Genomic DNA, 22,858 nt, shown 5'->3' with positions numbered 1-22,858 from the left:
ATATTTCGAAAAACAAATACGAAAGACGGAATACAGAAAGGTCTTTAGAAAGTCAAGGTGGCAAATTGGTCAGGGGAAGTCCTGGGTATTTTTGTCAAGGTTTTGAAAAATTAGGTTTAGAAAAATAAGGTAATATTTTCAGTAAATTATTGATACTGAAAATATATAGAAAAATATGAATATTTTTTAAAAATTATAAAGAAATATAATAATCTAGTACATTTAAAAACTTTAAAACATTTTGGTAATTAAATGGAATCTCAAGAATCTTAGAAATCTAAAAAATATTTGAAAAACAGTTTTGAGATAATCTGAAATTTTTATATTACGAAATACGTTTCTTTTGAACCTTTAAACTTACTTCTTAGAGGGAAATCCCAATAAATGAGTCGTCTGACAATTTAATTTCAAAAGAATTCCAAGATTCTGTAGCATTTATTTTAAATATTAGCTGTTGCTTATGGATCTAAGAAAAGATAATCATAAATAATTAGAAATAATTTCAAAATTCTGACAATTCCATTTTTATTATTTGAGCAAACGAATTATAAACCAAGAAATAAATCATTTATAGACTCTAATCTAGATTAATTTCCAAGAAATCTTTAATTTCCAAAGGCAGATTCTTTTTGGGGCACCTGGAATATTTGGAATATATGTAAATTCCACTTGATTCATCATTGGCAGACCCCAGGAGGCCTTTGCATTGTTGTTATTGCTTCGTTTTGGTTGTGCAAATAAACTGAAATAGCTGAAATCCGCACTGGCGATTATTCCACCAACCTCACCCTCTCCCAGTGTTGTGAGTAACACATAGTTTTTTTTATTTATTTATATGTATATATATTTTTTTTTTGGTTTTATTTTGTTGACTGCCGCCGGCTGGCTGGCCAGGCCAAAAGCCAGCGTTGCGTGTCAACAAATGAGCAATCGACAATAGTATAATGGCCAAGTTAAGCGCTCTCCCCGCGGTCACTTCTGTTTTGGTGCCCCTCTAATGTTGAAAACTTGTAGCTGGCCGTTGACTAAGGTCTAGGCGTTCGTTCGTTTGCGTTTATTTATTCAGTGCTGACGCATTCGGTCACTATTGAGCCAGAGCCACTAGTTCCACCACCACCACCAACACTGCCACACACCAGGCTGTCTGACTAAGAAGCTCTGGAACCGCAGCAGCGATAACCCCCGCGAGCTGTAGCATTTAAAGGAAAAAGGCCAGGGCGCTGATAGTGGGCATCGAACCGCTCGACTAAAGGAGATGATGTTCGTGGAAATTGACTTTGTTTTCTCAGTATAATTATAAAGCGTTATCTATCTGTATAGTTCCCTGCTTGAGGCAATGTTCTATATTCACAAACAAGTGTCTTGTTTAATTTGTTATTGATGATTTCATGGCGATTAGAATATTCGTCGTACAGCTGCATACAAATTGGGTTGTTTAAATTGAAAATAATATAGTACAAATATTAGTCATTTTATATAGCTTTCAGTGCTTTTATTCATTATAATAAACCTAAAAACACTCCCTTTAGTAATTTATTTACAATTAAAATAAGTTTTTAAGCCTCATAAAATCTTATTTTGATTTACTTAACAAAATATATATATGTATATATAACTTAGCACACACCTTGATAATTGACAATCCCATCAATCAACGGAAGCATTATAATAAAATCTGGCACTCCCACGCCGTCAGTGGAAAGAACTTCCCCTCCGGAGTTTCCGTTTTTCCATGACAACCACTTGATATCCATTCTCGTTCTAAAATTGGTAGCAAATTGTCTGGCCAACTTGCAGCTCCATCAACTTGCCATTTTGTCTAAGCAACTGCCAAAATCAATAGCGCCCATAACTATGCAATTCATAATTAGAACTTTTGGGGGTTATTATGTATCTAATAATTATATGCAAAACGGATATTGGGTTATAACGAATTTGGGTTAATATAGATACATTTAGATAATTGATTCTACTTGAATTTCCATTTAAAATTATTCTCATGGCAAGGTTTAGGGGACTATAACTTTTTGTTTTTCTGTAAAAACAGATTCTTTTTTTGTCAAATATAAAGGTTAAAGTAATATAGTTATTTTTAATAGTAAACTCCCAGCTTAAACTTTAGTATCCGAACCCTGATCTTCAGAATATTATGTATTTATGTAACTTCAAACTTAAAGTAAGTCTAAACCCCTTATTTTGTTAGCCTTGTAATTGCAATCTTCTTCCCAAACTTTCTTGATTTTGTAGTTACCTTCCCCAGATCCATTTCTTTTTTTTAACAAAAGCCAATCAATACTCTGTTTTTATATTTTTTCCTGTATTTTTTTGCACTGTGCATTCAATTAGCTTTGATTGTCGCTTCGCTTTTGTCTCTCGCACGTTGACGATGCTCAATTAAAGAAGTTCGCTCTATTGATTACGTTTAATGTCGATGACGAAGACGCCTTCCCCTGAGTCCGAGTCTCGTAGCGTCGCGTCGCCTCATCCTGCCCTGCCCTTCACCTCCGGAACCTCGGACTCGGTGGCGACTCCCAAAGCGGTTCAAGTGAATGGTCAAACCTGTTTGCTTCGCAGATATGTTGGGGGCATGTGCACGAGCGGTAATAATAACAAAGTTGGAGCCGCCGAACAGACGACGACGACGACGACGACGACGTCGCCAACATTTGCTGAACGGCTAAAAATTCTGAAAGACTGAGCAACTGGAAGACTGAGCGACTGAAAGACTGGAAGACTGAAATACTGAAAGACCCAGCAACTGAACGGCCCAGACATGATCACGTCGCCGTTGTTGTTTGGGTCTCTGATTGTTTGCGCTGTCTGTTCTGTCTGCGCCACAGAGTTGGAGCCAAAGTCGTCGCCGTTTGCTGTCGATCGTGCCTGATACACAGAGAGAAAATATGTAGCGTTAATCAAAATAATATTTAAAATTCGTACAATTTCGTGGGGTGAAATTTAAGTTCTTTTGGAATAGGACTGCTCTTAAAAGCACCCCAAAGATACGAACATCTTCGAGGAAACTTCTTTCCAAGTGCCTTAAATCGAAGTGAAAAAGTTCTTTTAATCCTAATTACCATTATCTTTAAAAAGAGATTGTATAATATACAACTTTAAATCTGTTTCTAAAGCAAACAAGTATTTTTAAATCCCACTTAGGCCCTCAAAATTCCACCTAGTTTTCTTTATGTGTATTATTTATTTACTGATGATCGCACAGTTTTGCTGAGTGTGGCATTGTCGCCAGTTTGGCGGGACTGGCGATCGTAGCTTCTGGTTGCAATGTTTCCAGTATCGCCCCAGCCCCTGCCCCTGCCCCCTTACCCCCATCTGCCCCCCTCTCAGCCACCACTTCACCCCCCTTTTTTTTGACGAATGTTTTATGTAGCGCTTAATGGTTTCATTTGGCGGCTGAGCAGAGTTTCTCCATGTGTGTCTGTGTTTGTGTATCGATTACCCAATGCGTGAATGAGTAAGAACCCATCGATTTGGGGGCGACGTACGCCTGGTGTGTTTTGTTTTTGTGTGTTTGTTTTAGTATTTTTATTGTAGTTATTGTTGCAGTTTGAGACCGGCGGCCACTTGTGCCTATTTATGTTTGCCAGTCGCCACACACAGATACGCTCGCATCTTACAGATACGCGTGATAGGCGCAGATACTCAGATACGGTTAATTGTTGCAGTGCAATGATCACTGATCGCTGACTGACTGACTGACTGTGTGGAGTGCTTGTGTCTGTGTGGGTTTCGTTTGTATTTTTAAATCAATCGATGCGATAGACGTTTTATTGCTGTAATCAATCGTCGCGTGCATGTGGCAGCAGCGTCGTCGTCGTCGTCGTCTGTTCGATTAATCGTACGAGTGCGAGTATGATTCCGATACGAGTACAACTACGAGTACCGACAACTGGTATTACACAGCAGCAGCGAGTACCCACACATGCTACACTGTGAAAAAGTCATAGAAAAAGCTGTTAGCATATAGATTTTAGATTCATTTGGTGTATGATGTAATGACAGATAGGAAATCATATACCCTAAAAATAAAATTAAAGTATAAGAAATATAATCGTGATGTCAGAGATAGGGGCTATTTCGGACTGATATGAATAAGATACGTATCGGATGACCAACTATGGTGATTATTTCTTCCCGTGTGGCACATAGACGCCTATGTAGACATGTCTATATAGATGTACATATCCATACGTGTCGCCCTAATAGACGACGAGTGCGTACCACTCGTCCTCGCTTGATTGTGTTTATTGATTAGATTGTTTACCTTTCTTCGTGATATCATCAACGGGGCCCCGCAGCAGCAGCAGCGACCAAGTGTTGAGCGTTATCGTACGTCAACTGTCTAAATAAACGTACATCTGAGCACACACACTGGAAACTATTCCCATTCCGTTGGAATATATAAATATATATGTTTTGAGAGCGCGTGTATGTGATAGTTCTTATCGAATCGCTTCCGTTCGATTTGGCACAGAAAATTTCAGACTTTGTGTGGATTTTTTTTTTCACGGATACACTGGTACTATGTGTACCGTTACTGCTGGGTTATCGGAGATCGATTTTTAATAGCTGCAAAGCGGGGAAAGTGATTTATGGAGACTATTTTTTTACGGCTGCCACAAATTAATATCCAAAGCTGATTGATTTGATAAGAAGTTCAATGGGTCAGCTTTTAATAGGAGGTTTAAATTACTTACAATATATTGTGAAATATTTTAAGCTTTTAAGATTCGTATTTCCTGTTTAAAAAACATAAAATATTTTAAAAACTGTATTCTGAGAATATATACACATTTTTCGCTCAACTTATATTCGTGATTTATAATTTTTTGACATTTGGGAACGCCTAGAAACCATTTTCAAAAATGATTAATATGCTTTCTTCTAAATTCCTTAAATATAACTTGAATCACTTCCGTTTTAAATTAAAAACCTCTTTTATGTAATTTAGTAAACTGAATAATTATATTAAAAGATAATAATTCGTAAATAATGTATTTATTTATTAATATTCATATAATATTATTGTTGTTATTAGCTGAAAAATATAATTATTCTATTAAACAAGCCAAAATGCCTAACAATAAATTTCAATTGAAAAAAAAAACTTATTGCAATTCCTGATATTCACAAAAAAATACACTCGACTATAAATTAGCAAACAAAAACTGTACACTAAAAACGGCGCACAGCGGGGGAAATTGAATAAATGTATAAATAAACGCAGCAACAAAAAGTGAAAAACCAATTGATCTAATAAGCCAAGAACGCGGCGGCGCTCACTTTACGCGTTTTGTTTTTTTTTTGCCTTTGCCTTTGCTGTTTTGTTTTTATTCAACAAAAAGCAACAAGAGCAATAACAATAGAACTTTTTGCGGGGCGGCTTCCCTCGCGGCAGCAGAAATACGCAGCGAAATACAACAGAGAGGAGAAGAAGAAGAAGCGAGGAAGAGGCAGAAGCAACCGTTGAAGAGTAGGAGGCGGAGGAGTAGGGAAGGAGAAAAAAGTGATTTCGCTCGTTTCGTGGAAAGAGAGCGAAACACTGAGCGCCATATGTCTGCTGGGGCGAGCAAATCACGTTGGCCGGAAAGAGACAGCAGACGGCAAAGAACACTCGCTCATACTTACTCACTCACTCACCTCACACATACCATGGCGCGCAACAGCCGACGACTTGGCGACGCCAGTTCACTTGCTTCAGTTGTTGTTCTTGTTTTTGTCGTTTACTCTTAATCATTCACACAGGGGCGGTTCAGGCTTTATGGGGTTAATGATGCAACATCACATTTAATGTCAAGAAAACATACAGCAAACAAGCTGGCAAAAGGCAAAATGCAAAAAGCGAAAAGCAAAACCAAACATGAATATCTAATTGCTAGAATAAATTGAGTTTTTTGGGTGCAGTGCAAAAATAAGCACAACTATTTGCCCACACGACGGCGTTTGACGGACCGAAACAGTTGATCGATACTAAAGTGCGAAATTAACCCTTGAGGGCCCTTGAGATTAACCCTGACATCGATGTCATATATCTGGGATTAATTCTAGAAACAATGATTTGTTTGTCCTAAATAAAAATAATGACATTTTATTTAAAACATAAACATAATGTTTATTTAAATAAATTTCTATATATAATTTTCAAGATAAATCTAACGACAAAGTGAAGTTTCCCAAAATGAGCAAGGAATGTAATAAAAGCATATTATATGACAATTTTCCTTAATTTCAAATGATCTTCAAATGATATCAGAAATCTGCATTACGTGTGCTAGAAAACGCACTCTACGATCGCCCAAGGGTTAAGCAAACGCAGCTGCACAATGGGACGAACGATCAGTTTTTCTGGCCAAGACCCATTTAACATATGAAACGACAAATAGTTCCACCTGCAAATGGAAATACACAAGAGTATTATTTTGCAAATCAAATTTAAATAGTAATAATTATAAATAAATTATTTAATATTAAAACAATAATAATAAAATATAACATTTTAAAATGTAATATCGAAAATTATAAAGAAATACTTAACAATCCTTTATCCTTTTGTTCTAATATCCTGGATTCAAATCACAAAACCTCGCTATAAACATTTAAATTATGCCACAAAAGTAATCGCTTGGCCCATGGTGCGCTGCCTGTTGCTACCTCTGCCGCTGCGGCCTCGGCCTCTGCCGGCGTCAACCGGGCCCGCCATTCTTCGATCTTTCGTCGAGCTGTGTGGTTGTCCGTTGTTCGTTGTTCGTGTGGCTGAGGCGACGATGGGGCGGAATAGAGCGGAATAAATAACGCAGCGCAACATAAACAAAAGGCAAGAAACCACAAAAGAACGGAACATACGAAAGCCCGGCCGTGTCTGTGTGCGTGTGTGATATGCTAACGCGTGTGTGTGTGGGCGAAGTGCGAGTGCAGCCGCCACAACAAGTTTTGTATTAATCAAATTAGATCATACCACAAAACGAGCGAAGAAACGCGCGAGAAAGAAGAAGAGGAGGAGGAAAGGTTACAGCGAAATGAATGTCATAATATGCTAATTAGCTGCGGTGCAAAGCGACAAAATATTCAAAGCACACTCACATACAATCTCACACAAAGTGCAAAATTCAAAGTCTTCTCTCTCCGCGAAGAGAGCGGCTGGCGAGTGAGGAATGAGCGGTGAGTGAGTGCGAGTTAGTGCGTGCGAGTGCGAGTGCAAGGAATTCCGAGAAAAACTGTGAAAATTCAAAATAAACAAAAGTCAAAGAAGGGGAGATCTCTTGAGAATACAATACACGAAAGAAGCAGCAAGCTGAGAAGGCAACAAATACAAATCTGGGCAACCCCGCGGCCGGGCCGCAATATCAGATTTGTGTTAGTTTTAGTTCTCAGTTGAACCAGAACCAACAACAACAAGAGCAGCAGAAGCAGCGGCGGCGACAGCAGACAAAAAACGTGTGCGGGTGAGTGGATAATCTTCGCATTAGTATGTGTGTGCGAGGAAGCAGAAGAGATTAAAAGAGAGACAGAGAAAGAGCACACTGTGCAGCAACAATAAGAGGTTTTTTGTTGGACTTGAACTACTTTGAGGCGTTTTACCTGAGATTTACCTGCGCTTCGGCCTTACCTTTTGCCTCAGCCAAAAGGTAAATTAAGCCGGCGCCAGGATACCTGGCTATACAGTCAGCGCGAAAGAGAGATAGAGATACGAACAGACAAAAGGCTTGCAACGTCATTGACACGACGAGAACAACAACGGCACAATGCAACGAAAGGTGGAAATCCACTTAAAGACTGCACCACGGGGCATCCGCAAGGGAATATCATCGCTATCTCGTCACTACAGTAGACCCTTCCCGAACCACTCAAAACTCTTGAAGGCAGAAATAATATCTCTAAAATATTCCTGACCAAAACTACAAGTTTTGTTATAAACCTCTACATAAACAAAGCATTCTGCGAGTTTCCCAGCCTACAAATATACAATTTCGTCCCTATTATACGAAGTTCCACTGTATATGTACATGTATCTTTAGGCCTGCTCTCAAGTGTTTTACGAACAATTAAACATGCAACAGTTATAATACGTTCCGCCTTTAATGCTCTGTGCCTGTGGCTGTGTGTGGTGTTTAGCTTTGTGTGTTTGCGTGAGTTTTGAGGAATGCCCTGACCGGGGAATGACGACACATGTTTATCGGCTGGGCAACCCCTAAAGAGCAGTCATGACCTTGAGAACACAACAGCAACAGATACTCTGCGGATACACGGATGTGAAATCCTCGGATTCCAGCTACACATACAGATACGGTTATTTGAAGTGCCTGAAATCCAGTTACTATTCTTTTCATGCTCATTGCGCATGCTTGTGAATATATTTCATCGGCTCATTTCAAAACCAATTCGTATTGAATCGAATCAATCCCCAATATCCATCCATCCGCCCCCTTTCGTCACCTGCTCCGGCAAGTTGTCTACGTAAGCGCTTTGAATTTATCAATTTTTTTTTTGTATTTATTTATGATTTTTTCTTTTTCTCACTTTTCGCTAATATGCAAAAATTCACGACGCCGCCAACGTATTTCCGTCCTTCAAATGCCAAAACGCCAAGACAAGCAGAAAACAAAAAATAAGAATAATATTCAAAAACACAGAAAAAAGTTAAGAAGGCGAAACAACAACGTACACAATTTTTGTGAGAAATTATATTCTATGCTTAGAAATGCACGATTTGGAGATTCTTTTCTCTAATCGTTTGTTTCGGCGACCGTGTATTTATAAACAATTTAATTTAATTGGCCCCCCGAAAACAAAGCGCATAACGTGACATTAGAGCGAAAAACTGTCATTAACTTCAGCTTTTACGGCGCCATAAAAATTGTGAAAAATCAAGAATGTCATATCTCTCAGATTCATTTGATGGGGGTGAACAATTTAATTATGATCGTTATGGTTTGCTGCGACAGTAGCGGATTGCATAATCATCGAATCGATTCGAGATTTCCATTTGGCTGTCATAAAGCAAATACAAATAGATAATTTTTAACAAAAATGTGCTAACGCAAAAGGCCAATAGAAGAAGCAACTAAAAATATTATGAGCAGATAGATATGTATATAGACGCAGATGTGGGTATATATATTTAGCAGACGTCTACTTGGCTCTATACCGTCTACTGTCTAAAATAAAACACTTGAATGTCGTCTTACGTAGTTGGAGCATTTAAAAATACATTTCTAGCGCGGCGGCACCCAAAACAAAATGGAAAATCGAGGAAAATCAAATTCTATCAGCCAGAAAAAGGCAATGCAGAGCAAAGTCAAAAGTCAAAGACAGTGGAAAATAAAAATAAACAACAATTATCGAATGATTTTTGTCTGCCATTCTCGATCTTCCGTTGTTGTGTTCGCTTTTGTGTGTAAACAAAAAACGGTTGGCCAGGGCAATTATTTAACACTTTTTGGCTTAAGCTAAATAACGCCACAGATTTTGCTATTTATACAATTTTTATTCGGACTCTTTGCCGATTTACACAAGATACAAAGATCTGTATATAATTTTATATTTACTTTGATCTTCATTTATTTACGATTATCAAGCCCGCAAGTGCAATTTCCTCAACGCAATAATCATAAATAATATTCGCAAGGAAATTTAAAGCCAATTTGTGATTTTAAAAATGTATGAACATTATCTCTATCTCACTTGGCAGAAAAATCACGTTCCAAATCGATATCAAACTATTTCAAAGTTGATTTCGCTCTAAACACCATATAGTTTTTATTTATTTAATCTATAATTTGGTTTTGCCCGATTTCAACGCCTCAATTGTTGCCATAAATATTTAAGAACCGCAACAGACCCAAAATACGAATCCATAAATCTATATGGGAAAATGGGAAAGGTATATATAAGTGTTAAGCAGTATTCGATTCTGTTTCGTTTCGCTGTGCCAAAAATCAATTTTTGTTTATACAGAATTTACCTACATATACATATGTAAGCTTAGGGAACCTTGGCAATCGCCGAGCACCACCGCCCCAATAGAAACTGAACACAATTTTACCCCCACGATGGACTTTACAAAAATTTCTTCTTCGACTGACGTCAAACAAATTTGGGAATTTCCGCGCTAATGTGAAAAATGTATAATGTGTATTTGTATAATTTGGCGAGAAATTCGTTTTGCTTGCCAAATTATCCATAATACTGCTTACTCATTGGGAGGATGATAAATCGCGCTTCCGATATGAGTGAGGTTCACTACACTTGGAACTTTCTGAGGTCTATATCTTATCTATTTATTTTAATTCTGGAAACCGTACCTTGACCTTTCACTCTTAAGAAAAGAATCCACTCCCTGGAGAGACGATAAGCGCGAACCCGAAATCTATTTCACAAAAGTACATAGATTAGTCAAAAGACCAACGTCAGACCCGTTTGGGCAAATGTTTTCGCACTTCCCCATAGTTTATCAACGGGTTTAATGGGAATTTCACGCAGTGCTTGTTTATATCAATATTATGCATTGGAAATCCCTTTCCAAGTAAATAAATAAAGGCAACTGTTTACTGTCTTGGCTCAAATTGCTTTCGAACTTATCGGTAAACGGCAAAGTTTTGCACAGAAGCATAATTTCTTTGTCCCTAGCCTTATCAATTGATGGACCCTACGCGAAGTACAATGGGCTACTGGGGGCATATCCTAAGTGGAGATGATGAAATGGCCAATTATTATGATTAATACAACAATAATAGAAATTTATTTCTTGAAATATTAGATACTTGGACGATGTATTTGATTATTCTGCATGAAACATTAAACTTACATTTTAAATATAAAAAACTTGATTTATCTAATATATTAGAACTCAAACTTCGGTTTACCGTTTCAATACAAGTAAGGTATCGTTTCTTGTAGGGTATTTGGCAGTCACCACTTTCACTCGCTGGGAGAGTGATCTCCTTTGCTCCCTCTTTCTCGGCAAGAGCGTGTGCACTCGCTCTTTAATCGCCTTAATTTGATTTCCTATAACACTTCACCACGGCTGAGTGGGCAACAACAATAACAATGAGACACGGGTACGTCACTGGCCCTCTTCCTCCCTGCCCCTCTAATAGCTGCACCATTGTGGTTTCAAAGAGGGAGATGGCCATAAAGCGCTTATCAAGCTCTTCTTTTCGCCTGTATTGGTGTGTAAAGTATTATCGCAGTGTCCAAGCTGGAGCACCAAGAAGAAGAAGACAAAGACGAGGCGAAGAAGATGAAGAAAACAAGTAGCCGCACATACACATACTCAGATACCCCCATGCAAAAAGCTCAACAAGCTAAACTCGTTTTCAGCCACAAATTATTAAAATTTTTAACTTGATTCATGCTCATGCCAGCCAACTCACAAACACAATTGCCGCCGCCACAGATAAACACGAATCGGCAGCAACAACGATATGGCGGCGGGTTTCCTCGTTTCTTATGAATTGACTCAAAGGCAAAAACAACAACAACGGCCCCACAATTCCACCGACAGTGTTGTCAAGTTGTTTGGCTTAGTCATGTCGGAGAGAGAGAGAGAGAGAGAGAGAGAGCGAGCGAGTGCGATAGCGAGAGAACAGGCTGTGGGGCTTCGTCGCCTGGCCACATGGCAAATCGTGTGCTGAAGGAGTGGGAGGGGATGGGGAGCAGAGCACCCGCCCGCTCTCACAGCTGCTGGCAACTCTGGTGTTCTCTCTCTCTCTCTCTCTCTGCGGCGATCAGTGTGTGTGCTATAGCAATTATTATTTTATTATCACTTTTTTCCGTTGCTTCTACGCTTTTAAATGCTTTTGTTGTTATCGCGATGTGCTTTTTGCCTCTTTTTTTTTTTCTCGTTTTTCGTTTTCGCTGCCTGGTGCGGTGCTCCCCAGACCTTCCTTAGTCAGCAAAATTTCGCATATTTGTGCGCGGGGGAATGTGATGTATGATGGTGTGTTTGTGTTTGCCTGTGTGCGTGCGCGTGTTTTACGAACCGTGGATGTCTGTGTATGGCGTACGTAATCAACAATAGGGGGGAACAACAACAACAAAGTCTGACTGGCTGGCGACAGTCTTTCGTTTCGTTTCATTTCATTTCGCTTCGTACTTCGCGTCACCTGTTGTTGGTGGCTACGTTTTATTCATGTTTTTTTTCTCTTTATTTTTATTTTTGCTTGATTTGATCATTTCGCAGTTCGCGCTGCCGCAAAATCAAAAGCAGCAAGAAGATGAAGAAGAAGCAGCGACCCTGTGCTTACTTTTGATTGACAATTGCAACTGTGTGTGCGGGGAGGCTTTGCGAATAAGACGGTGTGTGGGGCTTGGTAGTATGAGTGTGTGTGCGGGGGGTGGCGACGTCGAAGCTGCCGCAATTATTTGATTATTGTACGTTTTATTTTTTGTATTTTTACTTTTACGCTGCCTGCGCTGACGTTGCGGTTTTTTAATACCTAATAAGAGACGAAACTTAAAGGTATCCCACGCAGTTTAAAGATATTTTTGCACACGTAAGATATTTTTTGTTTAAGTGTTACATCTCTTAGACCTACATAAAACCAAAACAACAAATTTCAGGACCTACAATATAAAAGCTAGAGCCTTACAAATACAAACTACTAAAAATAAATTATAGAATCTACAATTTGTTCATCTCAACAGACCTCTTACATTAATTGATCCATCTGATCTCTTGATTGAGTTATCGTACAAATAGTTCAGATAGTTTTACAGTGCCAAAAAGTATGCAGTGATATTAGAATCGCGTTTTTACCGGGTATTTAAGAGTCGAGTCGTCCCCGGCTCTATCGTTCTTACTTGTTGTTTTTGCCCCGCTCGGTCGCTTCTTCGTTTTCTTTTCGCACACACACAGCACACACCGTACTAACACACCGAGCACACACGCTCTGAATGAATTTCGCTGGTCGCCTCGTCTAGTTGCCTTAAATGTTTCAGGCGCGTCGGTTCGATAGCCGCTTTTTCGATTCTTCGCTCTTTCCTTCGCCCGCGAGCCTTTTTTTCTCGTCGTGCATTTTCAATTGTTGCGTTCGGCTGTGATTCGCTAATATCAATACGACAGTAACGGCAGTGCGTCAATACCCGCTTGCAATGCAAATGAGCGGGACAGACAAATACAGTGGGATGCGTGTAGTCACAATTAAACTTGGGTACGTCTCCCTCTCATTTTGTGTTCACCGTTCACCGTTGCTCCCCGTTTGTGATTTTCTACTCTCTTTCGGTAACTTTTATCGGGCATTCGTTGTTCGCTGGAATTTCTGAATCTTTTCCGCGAATTTGACGTATCACTTGCGCACCGCTGTAAAGCGCTGCGTGCTAATAAATTATAAACAATTGCTAAGTGGGCGAGTGTACTCAGTGCTTTTTGCTTTTTGCAATGGGATGACGTCGTCACGTGGGGAATGACGGAATGGCGAACGGACAGACGAAACGACTGACTGGCGGACAGTTGTGTGGACTTTGTGGCGCCGTTTTTGTGCCGCACCTCGTTTATTGTAGCTCTCATTCGTTTTGCTCTCTGTAAGCTTGTGTGTGTGGGTGTTTTTATAATTTTTGCTTGTGTTTCTTCTCATTTTAATGTATTTTTGTTTTATTCAGTCAGTCACTCAGTCAATCGCGAAATGCACTTGTGACGTAGGCGATAGCGTGTGCCCAATATTTGCGTCAACTTATCAACCCCAAGCAGGCCTTTATACACTTGGAAAAATAAGATAACTTAACTGTTTCTAACTAAAATAAATAATAATAAATATTAAAACATACATCAATATCAGAATTATAAACACAAAACCTATACGTATTTACTAAATGTCCTTTTGTTGTCATGCTGCAAATTTTTAAGTTGTGAGTTTCCAAAAGCTTTCCCTTCACAAAACTATGTTTGTACTTATGTATAAAGATTTCGATACAACAATGCCCGAAATATTTTCAGTGCACCCTCACATCACTGCTTGATAATTTGCTATAGCTTTAGTTATTGCACTTTGAACAGGGGCAATTGTTTTTCGCCTGACTGGCTCAATAAAAAATTTCATGTAAATGAGAATGCAAATTATTCAGTTTGTGCATATAGAAAAAGCATTCCCCATGTGTTTCACGTTTACTTGATATTTTCACGCCTGGAAATGCTGGCAAACTAGCGTAATTAGAACTGAAATCGTTAAACGAAAATTCGTGATAAGGAAAATGTCATTTAAATATTTACTTCACGGCTATGCCAAATGGATTTACTTTAGGAAAATAGCCGAGTGATGTAAAAGAAAGATCTTGAGAAACGTCACTAGCACATTTGAAGTATATTTGCACTTTGTTCTCTGTGTACTGTGTGAGGGTATCTTGGAATAGGAGTCTTCTGGTTTTAATTGCTGCTGTGGTCTTTAAAAGCTCCTCATTCTGATTAGCTTATCTGCAGTGCTCTAGCTTGATTTTATTATATTGTTGTGACTGTTGGTGGCTTTAGTTTGTCGAGTCATTTAGTTGAGGTTCTAGCTGGTGTACAGCTGGTCTTCCTAAATTGCTATTTTGTATACTACTTGGGAATGCAAAGTGGTTTAATGTTTATTACTAAATCTATTAAAATGTATACTCAAAAATGTAATTCCACAAAAATATCAAAATATTTTTTAATTTGGGGTTCATGGGCTTATTTTATCCTCTGAATTTATTAAATTTATTTAGAACGTAGGTTAAGATACTTTTCTACAAGTAAGTGTCATGTTTATTTAGTCAACATTTGCCTTTGACACTTCTTAACAGACAATTGTGCCTGTTTTTGCTATTCTGTTCCGCTTTTGTTTTTATTAGCAACAAACAAACTGCTGATCCCCCCCCCCCCCCCCCCCCGCCCACTTCTCAGAAATTCCATGTAATCGCCTAACTAGTCGTCGCTCCGCAGCAAATATTTCAATTGTGGCGCAGTTGGCGCCTTGTAATTGACCTACTCATTCGTTTATTAATAAGTTAAGTACATACACATATTTCCTACACGTGATTATGTAATTAGGATTTGGATCCCCGAGCAGCTAATCGCCAACAGCAGCAGCAACAGCAGCGCCGTCGACGAATGCCACTTAATTGCCCAATAAGCTGACAATCTGACAGCTAAATAAATACATGTATATAGTATATGTACATATATCGGATAACTGACGTCAAAGCGTCTGCAGTCCGGCGAATTCCCAATCACTTTGGTTACAGTGGGGATCGCTTATCGGGGGCTTTGTTTCTGACTCAGGCGCACGATAGTCCCCCACTGATAACTGATAATGATAATGAATCTGGCAAACACACACACACACACACACACACACACACAGATACTTAACCGAAATATATTATACCCACTATTTTCAGCTGTACATATGTACAGCTTGGCATTATCAATGGAACTTTTAGGCAATTCTTTTTTTTTTTATTTTTGCGGTCGCACGGCTCGAAAGCCCTATAACTGCTGATAACGAATTGAGTAAACACTGGGGCGAGACGATAGTCGCTGCGATCGTATAAAGCCGTATAATGTGTATAATAATAACGCTGAATGCTAAACAGTCGCAGTCGAGTCAATTAACGCGACCCAACTCGGTTGCCAGTGAGTTTTTCAGCCTGCCGTTGATCGTCTGTGTATGTGATTGTGATTTGAGAACTGCCCGGGCTTACTAATCGCCCGACAAGCTATTCATATAATATATACACAAACAGTGAGACACATAATCTTAGGACTAAAGAAGACTGAAAGCAGAAGGTTTAAATTAAAAAATGTGTCGCCGATATTTTAAAAATATTTAACTGAAGAAATAAAATTCGTTTGAAAATATTGAAATCCACCAAACATCGTGTATTTTGTATTATTAATATTGTATTGTTAGACATTTTAACTACAGATTAGGGCTTAATCTTTAGAAACTTTAAAATCCCCAAAAGGTTCATAAAATATAGTTTGTATTAGGAACAATTGTTATAGTTTAGTTTTTTTATTATTAGAAAATATAAATTTTTATGCATTTTAATTAAAACTTGAGGATTATTATTAGAATTCTCAAATGGTTCTAGCTTTGCTAGTGTCAAATTAGTTGACAAATGTAACGTAACGAATTTAACTAACTAACTTATTTAGTCCTAGGGCTATATATCACTGACACGCACTGTTGTCACACATTCTGAATTCCATGTGTGCAAGCTCTGTGATAAGGTAGCCCCCACCACAACAACAACAACAACGACCACAGAGGCAGCGACAGCAACAGTCATTACACTTCACTTGTCACCTCTCTTGGATTTTCGTACCATTTTCGCTGTATTTTTTTTTTTTTTGTTCGGCTGCCGTCGTCTGGCTTGTTATATTTCTTTTTCAATTTTTTTTTGTGGTATATGTGTGTGCAACAGGTGGGGCTTAACCTTAACTAAATTCAATTTGTTGTCGTCGCCGGGGATTCAAAATAGAAAGTTGATAAAAGAAACAAGGGGCAACACAAAAAAATAAAAACACTCGAAATATTTCTGTCATTATGCTTTATCGATGCGATGTTGACACGTTCACAGTGTCGCGGAAATTGATTTTCAATGGGAATTTGGCGATTTGTGATTCACCTGCAGCTCTGCTGGATTGATCGCCATTTCCTCGGGAAAATGAGCGCTGAGTATCTGTGGAATGCTCGCATTGAAGATAAGATTGAGAGCTGAAATATTAATATAATAAGGGGTTTGAGTTTTATTTGGGGGAAATGTCATGGGAAATCCAAAGGCCAACAGCAAGTGCATTTCAATTATTCACACCCCTAAAGGGAATACATATTAGCTGGAAGTAAATATTTAATTACAGAGGAAACGCGGCCAAGTTCGCTGCCGGCAGGAATAAACAGTTGCTTTCCTGCGGCCAAAACGGGTTGTTAGCGGTTAGCCTCAGCCATTTGGCTTAAAATGGTGCAGAAATATACGTTTAAAGCAAGGAAATCATGGATATATCATTTAGCATTATCTCTCAAATTAAATTATGCGAATAACATGAAATTAATGCTTGGATTTCTTTTTCTCTCTCGTTCATTTCTTTAGATGAGCCCGCTGCGAATACGTCACAGGTTAATAAATTTGATAATAATATGGAAAATGCAAGCACCACAACGGCCAAGCATTACAAGACCGCAGGCAAACATTACAAGACCAATAAAGTGAACAATACGCGACGTGCCACAGCAGCAGCAGCAGCGGCGGCAGCAGCAGCAGCAACAGCAGTAACAGCAACAAACGTCACATCAACAAAGAAGCAAACATATCGGGAAACTGCAACAGTCACCCAGAGAGCAACAAACAAAGCTAACAAACTTGCAGCAGCAGCAGCAGCAGCGACAAATGCAACAGTAGCAGCACCAGCTCCAACGTCAACAGCCTCCAAAGCAGCAGCAGCAGCAGCAACAGATGTTGCTACTAGCAATAGCAAACCCAGTACAAGTACACGAGATAAACTGAGCGAGTTGCCGCTGCCAACTGTCGTCGACAGCAGCAACCACATCATCAGCAACAACAATAATAATAATAATAATAATACCAACAACAACAACCACCACAGTGATAATAGTATTAGTGAGAATAATTATGAATTTAAGTGTAGTAAAGATAAAGCAAATCTAAGTGATAGCAAAATGACGCTACAACAAATGGCAGCAGTCAACAGCAGCAGCAACAGCGCCACCAATAGCAGCAAGGAGCCAGTGGCCATCGCCACGAACAACCATAACATCAACAATACGCCCGCCACCGATGGACCCGCCCTCGGGGATTGGTCCAGCAATATTCAACGGTATCTTCACAAGAAGTTTAAGCGCTTGGCCAGCACCACAGATGTCGAGAGCGGGAATGCGACGGCGAACGGTGGCCACTTGACCTCCGCTGATGCCGGTATGCGCACCACATCGCTGTCCTCAAATAGCTCACTGTCACCTCCACCGCCTGCAGCGATGGTCACCAATGGTCACCATTTGACCCAACAGCTACCGGCGCAGCCTCAGCCTCAGCAGCAAAATAGACCGCCGACCGCTGCCATCGCCACCACCACCACCACCACCACACATGAATTCAGTGCCAATTTTGTAAATAGCAATCATGTCAATGCCATTGGTCATGAGGAGAGCAATAGCCACAAAGCCGCGTTGAATGCGAGAACGCGAACGCCGCTGACTAACAGCAGCATCAGCAGCAGTAACTATGCGGCGAATGCCACACTGTCGCCGGCAACCTTTGCCCAGCATCAGCAACTGACGCAGCCAACAGCGGGAGGAGCCGGGATTGCAGGCGGAGGTGGGATACCAGGCGGAGGCGGAGGTAGTGGAGCAGCATTAGCAGCAGCCGGCGAGAAGGCCGGACGCTATGTGTGTCCATACTGCAATCTGATTTGTGCCAAGCCCTCGGTGCTGGAGAAGCATATACGGGCCCACACCAACGAACGGCCATATCCCTGTGACACCTGCGGCATTGCCTTTAAGACCAAGAGCAATCTGTACAAGCACTGTCGCTCCCGGTCGCATGCGGCAAGAGCCAGGGGTTTGGAAGTGCCTGCGGATGCCGACGATGGGCTGTCCGATCAGGATGCTGAGCTAAGCAACAGTAGTTCGGAATTGGTAAGTTAAAAAGAAATGTATAAAAGGTTTCCCTGAATTATTTTGATTTTTTGCAGCCAAGTCGCGCTGGTTCGCCATACGATGAGCCCATGAGTTCGCCCACACCCTCACCTTCCACGCTGTCGGCGGCCAAGAGCGCCTACATCCAGCAGCCGCCGCCACTCCCGCAGCATATGCAACAATTGCCGCTGGGCTCGCCGGCTGCTGGCACCTTGCCGCCCACAACAGCGGACAATCTCCATTCGGCCACTGCCCAGCATCGTCAGTCCATTGACTACAAGCCATATAAGCCCAAGTTCCACAATGCCTCCTTGTATGCCCCAGGCAGTAGCAAGGAGCAGCAGCAGCAGCAGCAACAGTTGCAGTTGCAACAGCAACAACAACAGCAGCAGCAGCAACACCAGCAATTGGCCCAGCAGAAGCTATCCATTCAGCTGCCATTGGTACAGCAGCAGCCATCGCTAGCACATCCCACGCTCTCGCCTAGCACACAGATGAAAATGAAGAACCACATTAACTCGCACCAGCTTCAAATGCAGCTGCAACACCAATTGCATGCCCAGCAAAGCCTTTTGGCCTCCATGCCGCCAGTGCCACCGGCCGGAGTCTATTACCTGGGACAGTCTCCTTATTATAACCAAGATCCAACGGCGGCGGCCATTCATCACAATGCACTGGTCTTCCAGCAATTGCAACTGCAACAGATCCACCTGGCGCATCAGCAGCAGCAACAACAACAGCAGCAGCAGCAGCAACACTCTCCTTTGGTAAAGGCACCAACGCCAATACAGCAGCCACCAAGTCTTCCGCCTCAACAGGTTAGTTTTTTTTAATCCTTTACACTTTTTAGAAATATTTTTTTAATAATTAAATTATTTTTATATTTGTATAGCTGGTGCGAGCCAACAGTCAGGTTTCCAATGTCACACCAGCCCCTGCCACGCCCACGCCTGCTGCTGCCGCCAATCTCAGCACTTTTGCCAGCTCCAGTGGCAGCATGCAAGTGGTAAGTGATTTTTGAAGAGTTTTTTGTTATTGAATTCCTAGACTAATATTTATTGAAAATCTCCCTTTAGAATGTGGCCAAGGTGCAGGAGCATATATCCAAGTTGATCTCACAAAACGAGGCTATAGTGGAAAACAAGGAGATTCTGCTGCAGAAGAAGTATCCCAAGCAGCTGAATCGTTCCCGTAGCTTCAACAATGCCAACAACAGCACGAACAATGCGGCCAATGCGGCGGCGGCATTGCATGCGAACAACAACAGCAGCCACAACATGAGTGCACAGATGCCTGAGCGGGAGACTAAGGTGAATTTGGCACAGGCCATAGTCCAGAAACAGCAGCAGCAACAGCAGCAGCAGCAGCAACAACAACAGCTGCAGCAGCAACAGCATCAACTTCAGCAGCAGCAACAGCAACTGCAGCAGCAATCGGCGCTTGAGCAACAGCACTATATGTACGCACTTCAACAGCAACAGCAGCAGCAGGAGAGCCAGCTGCAGCAGCAACCACAGCAACAACTGCTAGAGCCGCCAAATGGTTTAATTAAGCGGAATAGCCATAAGCCAGCATCAATCCCACCGGCACCTGTCAAGCAGCAACAGCAACAGCTGCCGCCGCCACCCTCACCGCTGCCCATGCAGACCATGCAATATCGCCAGGATCCTGCAACGCCAGTGGCTAAAATGGACCAACCGGCCACGGGTGTGCATGTGATGCCTTTGAACTTGTCAGCGAAGCCAAAGCCCGCCGTGATTACAGTGCCCGTAAGCTCATTGTCGAACAGTTCTGTGCCAGCCACGCCCACCACTTCAGGAACTTCGTCTACTAGCTCCAAGGCGGCACCGCCAGCTGGGCAAATTAATAATTCAATCATCAAGAACCTGCTGTTGAATGCACGAGGCTTGGCGGTCCCAATTGGCGAGGGAGACGATGCCGTTTACTCGTGCCCGATCTGTGCCAGTGAATTCCGCAGTGCGGACGATCTGAAGCTACACAACAGCACCTACTGCCAGGATGCGAGCTCCAGTGCACCAATGAGTCCAGCCTCGTCGCCCTTCCGCTCCAACTCGATCTCGTTAAGTCTGCCGGAGCTGAAGAGTCACATGGCCAACTCGAAGAATCCGCTATCACTGGCCAAGTTGGCCTGGTCGCAGCTTAAGACCAAGCGTAGCAGTCTGGTGGCGAGTCGCTTGAATGCAGCGCAGACGCCAGCGAGAACGTCAACTGTGACAGCCACCACAGCAAGTGCTCCTGCCGCAGCTCCTACTTCCGCACCGGCACCAATTCCCGCGCCACAACTGCCCCTTGAGAGTCTGCGCTTTGTGGATGCACCACTGCCATCGCCAGGTCCCCTGCTTGGCAAGACGCCTTTGGTGGATTATGCCCAGCAGAATGCCCCACGCAAGGCTCAGGATTCGGTGGTCATAACAAAAATGCACGAAGATCGCCAGTTTGCCAGCTTGGATATAGAGGCTCCGCATGCCAAGCGTGTGAAGACTAGCGATCTGGCTGCCTCTACATCCTCCTCCTCCTCCTCGCAAGGCTTCTCCTTTCCCTTTACCAACCACAATAACAACAATAGCCTGCCAGAGCCGCAGCCCATCAAAGAGGAGCGCCTACGCAGGTTTACATCGTCAGGTGGCACAATGATTCCCATTTCGGAATGCCCCGACTTGGAAAACAGTCCCAAGATGATACGTACACCATTGTTATCCGGTGGAAGCTTCCAGGAGGTGTCGGCCAAGGTAAACGATGCAGGATCAAGCAAGGAGCGCAAACGCATGGCCTTGATCAGTGGCAGTGGATTGCTTGGCGTTAGCTCCGGTCCACAGCACTTTCAGTTTCCGCCCATCAACTCGATAACTGCCTTCAATCCGCTTACATTGCCGCCGATGAGCGCTGGAGGCGATAAAACCACTCCCGTAACGCCCATTCCCTATGTGCCAGGGATTCCAGGGCCAGGAAGTCTGACGCCGCAAATGCCATTGCTGCCGCCGCCGCCACAGCAGCTGCAGTTGCCGGTTCCTTCGGGTCGTGGACGTAGCCCAAATCGCAAGCAACCCAGTCCACTGCTAATGGGAACAGCTGGTGAACTGAAGGCTCTGTCGCCCTTTGGCGGAGTTCAGAATTTGCCCAGCGAATTCAGCCGCCAGCCACCGACTCCTGCCCAACGGCAGGCGCTGCAGTGGAACAGCAAGGAGACGACTCCGAAAAAGGCCCCATTTAACTTTCTGCGAATGGCGGATAACGTCAAGGCAACCACGGAACCGGAAGTGCGACACTTTAATCTTGACAATGTGATTGCTGGGAAACAGCAAGAGTCATCGCCGCTGACACCTCTCCACGTTGAGACGCCCAATGGGGGTGCCACAGAGGAGGCGGCTGGTCAAAGTACCTCAGCCAAATCAAAGTTCCTGCGACCCACCAGTTTGCCACTAAAGCCGGGCACATTTACGCCAAAGCGTCATCATGGGATTACGCCCACGGCCAACACTTTGCCACTAATCTCGCCAGAGACCCCGCGTCCTTCCAAGTCCTGTGTGCAACTATACCTTAATGGCCATGCCTACACCTACCTGGGTCTCAAGTGCAGCACCAAGATGTTCTATTGCACGGTCAACTGTCCGCAGCCCTCGTATGTGGCAGGAATGCACAAGCTGTCGATGTACAGCGTGTGGCAGGTGTGCGAGGAGAACCAACCGCATCCCCTGGGTTTCAAGCTGAAGAAGGTGATGTCGCTGTACGATTCCCGGCAAAGGTTGCTGGGTAATGGCAGTTCCACCGCCATGGCTGGTTTGGGGAAACTGAGCTACAATGTGGTCTCCTCACAGCAAACAGTGTGCTCCACATCCACCTTGGTCAGTGCCAGTGCCAGTGCCTTTTATCAGAATCAGCTTAAGACGTCGTCATCAGCTGTCACTGTGTCGGTTTTGAGCGAGGCCAATGTGGCGGCCAAGGCGAACGAAGAGGAGGAGGCGGCGCAGGCCAAGAAGCTGGAGACCAGTCCCTCGGGACAGCCTCTGGTTGGTGGCTACGAATCGCACGAGGATTACACCTATATCCGGGGCCGGGGACGTGGCCGATATGTGTGCTCAGAGTGTGGAATCCGCTGCAAGAAGCCCTCGATGCTGAAGAAGCACATTCGCACCCACACCGACGTGAGGCCGTTCACCTGCAGTCACTGCAACTTTAGGTGAGTTTTTTGAAGAGAGATATTCCCTTTTGAG

The 22,858-nt window shown here is 42.4% G+C and overlaps 1 protein-coding gene across 4 annotated transcripts in view; it reads left to right on the top strand.

Moving 5' to 3' along the window:
- Nucleotides 1-22,858, top strand: part of shn (schnurri) — a 49,401-nt gene that overhangs the window by 22,810 nt on the left and 3,733 nt on the right. The window contains exons 1-5 of one of the 4 annotated variants that reach the window (XM_070284028.1): nucleotides 669-802; nucleotides 17,065-18,626; nucleotides 18,683-19,444; nucleotides 19,519-19,632; nucleotides 19,703-22,824. In XM_070284028.1, coding sequence (XP_070140129.1) covers nucleotides 17,112-18,626; nucleotides 18,683-19,444; nucleotides 19,519-19,632; nucleotides 19,703-22,824 — 5,513 coding nt within the window. In that variant the 5' untranslated portion in view covers nucleotides 669-802; nucleotides 17,065-17,111. Of the gene's footprint in view, nucleotides 1-668; nucleotides 803-6,722; nucleotides 7,458-13,015; nucleotides 13,167-17,064; nucleotides 18,627-18,682; nucleotides 19,445-19,518; nucleotides 19,633-19,702; nucleotides 22,825-22,858 lie in introns of those variants that run through there. The other 3 variants (XM_017163098.3, XM_070284029.1, XM_017163097.3) reach the window with 3 other exon arrangements.

Source organism: Drosophila kikkawai, chromosome 2R (assembly GCF_030179895.1).
Source record: "Drosophila kikkawai strain 14028-0561.14 chromosome 2R, DkikHiC1v2, whole genome shotgun sequence".
In the NCBI taxonomy this organism is placed as follows: domain Eukaryota; kingdom Metazoa; phylum Arthropoda; class Insecta; order Diptera; family Drosophilidae; genus Drosophila; species Drosophila kikkawai.
Note: the sequence above shows the minus strand (reverse complement) of the source record. Positions and strands in the feature narration are given on the sequence as shown.